This window comes from Andrographis paniculata, unplaced genomic scaffold, assembly GCF_009805555.1.
Source record: "Andrographis paniculata isolate CXL003 unplaced genomic scaffold, ASM980555v1 Contig53END, whole genome shotgun sequence".
In the NCBI taxonomy this organism is placed as follows: Eukaryota; Viridiplantae; Streptophyta; class Magnoliopsida; order Lamiales; family Acanthaceae; genus Andrographis; species Andrographis paniculata.
In genome coordinates, this window is record NW_026137588.1 from 709,337 (window position 1) to 718,623 (window position 9,287).

The 9,287-nt window shown below is 27.8% G+C and overlaps 1 protein-coding gene across 2 annotated transcripts; it reads right to left on the reverse strand.

Annotated features, from left to right (window-relative positions):
- Positions 1-559: 559 nt before the first annotated feature.
- Positions 560-8,750, reverse strand: LOC127255092 (ferric reduction oxidase 8, mitochondrial). Of its 2 annotated transcripts, XM_051280468.1 has the most exons (8): positions 8,481-8,750; positions 5,860-5,950; positions 4,322-4,510; positions 3,979-4,216; positions 2,915-3,242; positions 2,558-2,816; positions 1,243-1,901; positions 560-889 (listed from the first exon to the last, which is right to left on the reverse strand). In XM_051280468.1, the coding sequence occupies exons 1-8, from the start codon at positions 8,641-8,643 to the stop codon at positions 720-722; spliced, it is 2,097 nt and encodes a 698-aa protein (XP_051136425.1). In that variant the 5' UTR covers positions 8,644-8,750; the 3' UTR covers positions 560-719. The 2 variants fall into 2 exon arrangements, with proteins under 2 accessions (XP_051136425.1, XP_051136426.1); XM_051280469.1 differs by lacking the exon at positions 5,860-5,950.
- Positions 8,751-9,287: the final 537 nt, after the last annotated feature.

A 9,287-nucleotide genomic window follows, 5' to 3' on the forward strand; every position in this document is an offset into this window, starting at 1 on the left:
TTTTGAATAAATTTATATATATAATATTTAAAAACAATGTTTTATTTGATGGTTTTGAAGGAACAAAATATTTGTTTGAATAATATGCCAGAGTTAAAAGTGTAAAATTATACAAAACATATTATTATTTTCATCTTTCAAATACATACAATATAAGTTAATTATTGCGATAACTAGGTAATCATATATGCACAGATTATTTAAATATAATACCATAATAGTTCTTTGAGATGATATAAAAAGTTACTATTTTTTATTTGGTAAGAAAATTTGCACTATCGAATAGGAAGAAGGCGAGAGAAATATTCTAGAGATTGCAAACGGCTTCCATTGTTCATTGTGGTCAAAAGTAAACTCTTATAGACGCCAAGAAAATGAGAGATCTATTGTAAAGAAAAAATCGAATTCAAATTTAATTTAGAGCACGGACAAACATTCTTTTCAAATATCAATTCGCTTGGTGGCTATACATAAAAATTTTCCGAGAAAATAGTGAATTATTGTTTCTAATTTCATTGGATTATGGGTTGCCAAAGGATTCGTAAAACCAATTTTTGGGAAAGTATATAAACACATTCAAAAGGATAGTTGATCGATCTCACGGTAGAAATGTAATTTTAGTTAAAATCATAATACCATTTATCTTTTTAATAACATATACAAACATTTCTACTCCATTCGTCAATAAAATAAAAAACCCTTTTTAATTTAAGCACAAATCATAGTGTAAAGTTGAGAGAATGGAAGCTCAAGTATTGCTTCTTTCCCTTATCGCCCCTATTTGCTCGTCGACATGCCAAAGCCACGGACTCTTTCATAGACTCGGGGCCACACACCAACACACCTACATTTGATTCTCCGGATTCATTTCCAAAACTCGAGACAATCTCTGTTGAATCAAATCAGTACCATTATCAAAAGAAAAACAACAAGTTAACGAATCAATATCCCTATTGGAAAAGACACAAATGTTATGAACAGAAAAATTGCAGATTTGTCATTAGTTATGGAAAAAAAAATATTTTATTTCAACCCGACTGTATTGTACAAGTCATAATATTTTTGTAGGTTACTAGAGAGTTATTAGCCTAAAGAGGCTATGGCTTTTCTATAAAGAACAATAATTAAGATTTTACCTACACAATAGTATTTAATCCCCGAGCATTCGAATTTATGGACCTAAATGTAGTTTAATTTTGCTAATATCTTATAGACAATTATAAATTCGATCAAAAGTGTTACCTTGAAAGTTTGGCCTTTCTCCGAACAAAATTTCATGCTTATCAAGATCGTTGTAGGCTTCAAGTGAACTCAATTTCACGGTCTTTTCTTTGTTATCGGAAAACCAATTGACCTTCTTTACTCTTCTCCACTTTATTATAGTGCCCATCAAAATGCTACATGCCAAAGCTATTAGAAACGAGCATAAAAGAAAGAAATCAACCCAAGAAGACGAAACCTTCTTTGCCTTGGCCGGTGGAATGACAAAATAGTTGAAAGTAATGAGCGATAAAACAACTACTATAGAAGAAGCCATAGTGATTGCTACTAAGTGTAATAATCTTTCGGGTCCATATGCCGCATATTTTGCACATGTAGTGCTAAAAGTTGTCACCCGTGGCTCGGGGATGTTGCCAAGTACGTCTCTTAAAGTCGTACCAATGAAGTTTTCACGAGTCACGAATACTCTGAGGTTTATATTGAATTTCTCTGTGTTTAGAAGATAAGGAAAAATTGATTCGAGTATGCAAAGATCTTGGGATTGTTTTATGGTGTATATGAGTTGTATTCGATGAGGGTAATGGTTTTTATCGTAGTTTGAGTTAGAGCTGATTTCCTTCAAAATGCTCAAAAATGGTGTTACTCCGATCCCTCCAGAAATAAGGAGCAAATATTTGTATCTGCACGTTCAAAAATTAAAAAACAAAATTGCAAATTATTTCTAGTTTTATAACTATATTTTATTTAAAAATAACTATTTAAAATATGGGTAAACTGATTTTTAAGTTCCATAATTGGACTTCTTTTATCATTTTAGTCTCATTACTGGAGCATGTCGCAAATTAGTCCCGTAAGTGAAATTTTTTTGCACTTTTAGTCTTCCGGCGCCGGAGATGCCTACGTGACACCCGCGTGGCTTGCCGGAAGATACGTGTCTGTCAGGTCAGCCACATCCGGCAGACACATTGATTTTTATTTTTTATTTTTTTAAAAAAAATTTAATTTATTTATTTTTCTCTTTTTAAAAAATTAAAAATATAAATAAAAATCCACGTGCTGGTATCTCTGGCACCGGATGACTAAAAGTGCAAAAAAATTTTATTTACCGGACTAGTTTGCGACATGCTCCAGTTACATGATTAAAATGATAAAAAAATCCAATTACAGGATTGAAAAATCAGTTTATCCTTAAAATAATTATAATAAGGATACTTTACATATATATTTTTTTATAGTATAAAAAGAATTTTATATTTATTAACATGTGATATATAACACTTTTAAAATATAATTTTAAACTATGTTTGAAAAAAAAAAAAAAGTGTATAGTTGATACCTTATGAAGTCGAGTGAAGCCGGGCCATATGGACCCTCGATCGCAACGGGAACACATATCATTTGATCTTCTTCCAAATCGTGTTCATTGTGGACTAAGCTATACAAGGAGCTTGTCCATTGTCCCTCGCATTTAATGATAACCGAGATTGTGTTTTCATCGAGGCTAGAGGTAGAAGTTACGCTAAAAGGATGCCATTGAACCTTGGAAATGCTCGGGATTTTCAAAAATATCACACTAGTCGGCGTATATCTCATCCCTAACATCAAAGCAAAATTTTCATTACCACTACAAATTAGACAAGCAAGAAAATGTACGATGTTTCATGATAGTGAAGAAGATATCATGAAGACTTACTTGGATCCTTAGGCAAAGTCAATTCCATGGCTTTGGATGGGAACACACGCGCGGAGACAATGCAAGTGCACGGCCTAGATTGTATGAGACGTTGCAACTTATCAACGGCAAAGAGAAAAATTCCCGGGAAAACCATGTAGAAATGGCGATCTCCCCCGTGGAACAAGAAAAGTATCATGAAGACTATGTATAGGTGATGCGTGTAGAAGAAGAGACGAAACTGTTTCCTTCTTATTCGTGGGAATGTCGTGATCCACATAATGAGAGCCGTTGCGAGAGCCATTTCGCCGGCTAGATATATCCGCCCATTCTTTTGCCACTTTCGTATCTATTTCAAATGTTGAATATATATATATATATATAATATAAACCTTCGTTCAAACCAAATCACGGTCTGTTAATTCATTTATATTTCAAATTTAAATCACCACTACTCAATTCGTACAATTTTCAATAAAAATATACTCTTTTATGTTCATTTGACTGTGCACGAGTTTTAATAAAAATAAGTAATAATTGTTATTTTTTTCTTTTATAGTAAAAAAATACAAAAATGTAATAATTTTTTGCTTAAAAATGAAATTTGAATATTTTTTTATAAAATTTTTAAAAAGAAAGTGGGTATAGATTTGAATGACGTGGGAAGTTATTCTCATAAAATATCAATCAAAATACTATTTAAATCAAAACACAAATGAAAACATTAATAAAACATACTCCTTTCGTCTCAAAACAATAAGGACATTTCGGATGGACATGATAATTAAGAAATAATAAAATAATAGTATTATATTGCTAGTCGGTGTAAAAGTGACTCTGAAAGACCAAAATGTCCTTACTTATGTAATTATTATGAAAAAAAAAAATGGGGATAGTTTAATAAAAAGTGGGGAGCTAATTACTAAGAATGTAAATGAGACTATTATTTTAGAATGAACAGAAATGACAAACTAAACCTATTGTTTTGGAACGAAGAAGTATCTTTTTTTTTACAAAATATGAAATCAAAATACTATTCAAACCCAAACACACAACTAAACTTCATTCGAATAAAATGAAGTTACCTCATCTTCGACTTTATGCTCGACTCCCCAAATAAAGAGAGTTCCGGCACCATGTAAAGTCGCAAAGAATACCAAGGCATTGCCGAGCCAAACATGATATCTCACCGAAGCCTCAAATTGAATGCCAAGTACACGAAATAATGACATCCCTCGCAACACCGGGATAAATAATAGCGCAAGACAAGCTTCAGACAATAATCCACATCTCGTAGCCATACGCGACAACTTATATTGCCATCTGAAATCTCGAATATTGTTATTGAAATGCTCGCTTTACCATTTTAGTTGTCTATGATTTAATATCTCGAAAAAAATAAAAATTTCATTATATTTATTTACTTACAAGCTTAGTTTGAGCGATTTGGCCGGTGTTATTTTCTTGAAGTCATTGGAAATACGGACAGAGAATGTCCAAACAAGAACGGCGACAAATAGCAATGAAACGAGAATTTGTAGTCCGGATAAGATTCCAACGTATGGATTCACTAGTAATGGACTAGACAAACTAGTCGTGAATCTTCCATATCCTTTTCTGTAATAATACATGACGTTCGAAAGAATTTAGGAGTTGTATTATGTAAAAAAGATATTAACAGAATTTAGTATAATCATTTGTCTCCAAAAAAGAATAAAATGAAGGATCAATCAATATATTTTATTAAAAAAAATTATTTAAGATATTTTGCGTTTTTTATTTGTAAAACTTGCGTAATTTAAATCTTTATTTAAAACTAAACATCAGTTTTCGACAATGAAGGTGTTTCATGCAAACTTTACACTAACATAAAGGGGTTTACACAATAAATACAATACATGATATTCTGTGCATTTTTACTAAAATACAACGGTGTTATATAACTTACCCTATTATTTAAATACTATCATATAAAACTTTAATTTTCTTAAAAAAAATTAAGTTCAAAGCACCAAGTATGTTTGGTTTTAAATTGAGTGTTGTGGTTGCAAATTGAATTTTACTACTTATAACATTTTTAGTTGATTTATAATGTAATATATATTAAATATAAATAAATTAACAATATTTTCTGAATGATTTAAACATTATACTTCACTATATACTATGAATGTCATAGAAAATAAAATTTAATTTAATATGCATAAGTAAAAGATATATATAATTATATATGATTAGTATAAATTAGTTTATACAAAGTTATGAAATAGTAAATGTATATATATATATATGAAAATTAGAAATGAGAAGTTAGAAGTGAATTTTATATATGTATATATATTTTTTTAAAAGAGAAAATACTTAAGATTTAAAAAATAAAAGGGAAAAAATTAATTTTGGTCCCAATATAATCAAAATTAATCAATTTTTGTCCCAATATAACCAAAATTTATCAATTTTGGTCCCAATATAAAAAAACTTATCAATTTTGGTCCCAATATAACCAAAATTTATGGGATTAGTTTGCGACAGACTCCACTTACGGAACTAAAATGATAAAGGGGTCCAGTTACCGGATTAAAAAAACAGTTTACCATACAAATAATTATAATTAAAAATTAAGATAATTAATTAATCTAATTACAATTATAGAAATTATAAATTAAAATAAAATTATTAATATGATTAAAGTGTATAATATTGTTTTAGAAAACAAAAAGAAAAAACTAAAACTACAATATGAACATAGAGGGTGTGTTTGTTTGGAAGATTTTCCCCAAAATATACTATTTATCCAATTTTTTTTTAAAAAAAATATCAAATCAAATACCTATTTTTTATTTTTTATATTATACTAAAAATCAATTTTACATTCAAAACATCACATCAACACTTATTTATATTACATTATACAACTATTTCAATTCAAAAATTTTAGTTATTCAAATCCCAATTCAAACTATTACCTGCTTGATTCTGTTTGTCTAAAATCCATGTAGATAAAGCCAAGCATCGCCAAAGCTATCACAGGAAAGCTATATACAACAAAGTCGACACCTGCCCATTCCACAATTATTATTATTATTATTATTATTATTATTATTATTACTATATAAAATATTAAATTTATTATCTTAGAAATATGTTTATATTATTGAAAACGGTAAATTGTTTTTTAGTATCATGATTTGACTCTTTTATCATTTTAGTTTTTAATTTGATGGTGTTTTAAAATAGTTTCGTAAGTGAAAAAAAATTTCAATCTAGTCTTCAAATGCGGGCATCTGCGTGGCAGGCTGGAGGACACATGTCTGCCATATCAGCACCATGTTGCTGACACGTGTCCGTCATGTGAAAATTTTTTCTTTTTTAATTTTTTTTAATAAAAAAAATTAATTAATTAAATATACAAAAAATAAAATTAAAAGAATATAAAAATTAAAATTAAAAAATTTAAAGAAAAAATTAATATTATCCACATATTCGTCAGGTCATTGCTATGTAGCTGCTACGTAGATAATTTATATTTTTTATATTAAAAATAAAATATAAAAAATAAAAAATATAATTAAAAAATAAATTAATATATAAATTATTAAAGGTCACATGACGTTGATTTGACGGACATATAGATAATTTTTATTTTTTTTTATTTTTATTTTTATATTTGTAATTTTTTATATTTAAAAAAATAAAAATTAAAATAGTTCACGTGACCGACACGTGTCAGCCACATGACACTGACCTGGCCGATATGTGTTCGTCAATCTGCCACGTATATGCCACGTAGACATTGAAGATTAAATTACAAAAGATTTTCATTTACAGACTATTTTAAGACATGCTCAAGTTACGGAATTAAAGTGATAAATAAGTCTAATTACGAGACTAAAAAATCAATTTATTCTATTTTAAATGTTGTGGCATCGGATACTCAATTTCATATTATTCTATGCAATATAAACTACTCATAATAAAAACAAAGGGTAAATTTGTTTGTTTGTTTGTTTTTTTCTTTCTTTTCAATTTTATAAGTGAAAATTTTTTGCGCATTTAATTTTCTGGCGCCATAAATGACCGTGTGACACCTTTGTGGCACATCGGAGGACATATGTCCTCCAGGTCAATCGACTTAACAGCCACATAGATAATTTTAATTTTTTTATAAATTGATGTATTTTTTATTTTCCAATAGACCAAATAGAAAAAGGACAAAAATATATAAATTTAAAATTAATAAAAAAAAAATTAGTCATGTGTCCGCATGGTAGTGCTGATCTGGCGGATACGTATACTCCGACATGCCACGCAGACATCTTCCTCGCCGAAAGACTAAATGTGCGAAAAATTTCTAAAATAAGAAAAAAATCTATTTACGGGACTAAAATATCAATTTATCCTGAAATAATTACAAGTTTGTTTGGTTGTTTCAAACACTTTTTTTTTTTCAATAATTTATTTTTTCTATCTTTAAAAAGATTCTTAATTTCTATCTTTTATATTATGATCAAATAATTATTTTTATTTATTTATTATATTAAAAAAATAAACAAACAACGCTGAGCTATTTACAATATAAAAATTGTGCTGTGTGCAACCTTTTCTCTTTATCGTATGTAATTTTTTTAATATATATTTTTTAAGTTGAATATAATATTCGATATAATATTTTTTATAAAAAATATTGATTGCAAAGTTTTACTACTATTTTTTTTAGGGAAAAAGTATATTGAACACGTGAAACATTATTTATAAAAATACAAGTGAATAAACTATTAAATAATAATAAATTTTTTTTTTAAGAGGAAAGAAAAAAAAAAAAAACCCTTTTATTTGTAGTAGTGGTTTTTAAATATTTCAAGCATAGGTGTACTCTTAAGTAATTTATTTTTTATTTTTTTATTGTGCCTTTTTAAGAAAAAATAAATAAATACTAAATAATTTAAAGGGGGAAAAAGAAGGTCACCCTTATTTTATTTTTAAAAGGTTTGTTTAAATTTAAATTTGTGGTTGTTTTGAATAAATTTTGATTATTTGTGATTTTCTAAAATATAAAATCAAAAATATTAATTATTTTTATTTTTATATTATATTCAAAATATTAGATTAATATTTATGTATATCATATCAAATAATGGTTTTAAATTTAAAATTCTATTATTATTTAGAAGAGCTCCAAAATACACTCTATGCTAAGGTGAGGGGTGATTTTCACATTAAGACTCCATTGATGGATATGATGTTCTCTTTGTTTAGAACATAAACTTATGTAGTTTTATTTTTTTTTCTCTTTTTGTATATATTCCTTCCGTCCAATTTCTATTATTCTAAAGTATATTTTCACGGTTTTTTAGATGATAGTCTTTTTGTTATGAATTGACAAATTTGCCCTTAATTGTATGATAGAGATCAAAAGTAATAAATAAATGAATGGTAAAAATATAAAATTTGTGTTTAAAAAATAAAATAGGACAATAGTTATTTAATGTTCCAAATAGGAAATTAGGACATTAATTTGTGGACGGATGGAGTATTATTTTTAAAAAATTACATACTAAATATCAAATAAACTAAAAAATATATATACCGTTGTATCCGAATATGGTGGATGAGGCGGCATCTTCGACTCGTTTCCATCTTGTCGTCCAAAATTGCGTCGGCTTGAGAAGCCAAAGGGCAATCCAACCACCAAATATGAGGATCATAGTTAGCTTGAGCATCACCAACCACACACCCTTCATGCTTAACATCGGATTCAAGATTCGATCCGAATAAAATTTAACTCAGAAAAATTTAATATTCGATTCGATTCGATTCGATTCGTTTTGCTATGATATGTAAGAAAAGGGTTCTCTCCCTCCATCTTCTATATATAGATAGTGCCCTTTCTCAATTAAGAAGATATATATATATAGAGATATAGAGAGAGAGTAGAACTTTATGAGTGGAAATGGGTTTAGTGTAGTGTTTAGTGTGAGGGATATGGGTCGGATACGACGACTTTGTTCTTTTACCAAAAAAAAATTTCAAATCTTATTTTTCTAAACATAATTAGTATACTATATACATTTATTATTTTTATATTATTTACACAATTTTTTATATTTTATATACTCCTTCAGTCATAAAAGAGACGTCTTATTGAGCGTTGGCACAAGAATTTAAAAATAATAGTATTTTAATTAAAAGTTAGTATAAAGTAGAATGTAAAAGACTAAAATGCCCTTACTTTTTGAAAGATTTTAAAAAGTATATTAGAGTAATAATTAGGGATAGTTTGAAAAAGTATGAATAATTTTGTTATAAAGTGGGGACCACAGTTACTAAATAAGAAAACAAAATAATTGTTTTAGGACAAACGAAAATGAAAAAACAAGACAACTCTTTTAAGACG

Coding starts and splice junctions, on each gene's coding strand:
- LOC127255092 (XM_051280468.1), bottom strand. CDS start 8,643: ATGTTAAGCATGAAGGGTGTGTGGTTGGTGATGCTCAAGCTAACTATG. Junction 4,511..5,859: donor AGACAAACAGAATCAAGCAG/GTAATAGTTTGA, acceptor GTATTATTACAG/AAAAGGATATGGAAGATTCA. Junction 4,217..4,321: donor AAATCGCTCAAACTAAGCTT/GTAAGTAAATAA, acceptor TCGAGATTTCAG/ATGGCAATATAAGTTGTCGC.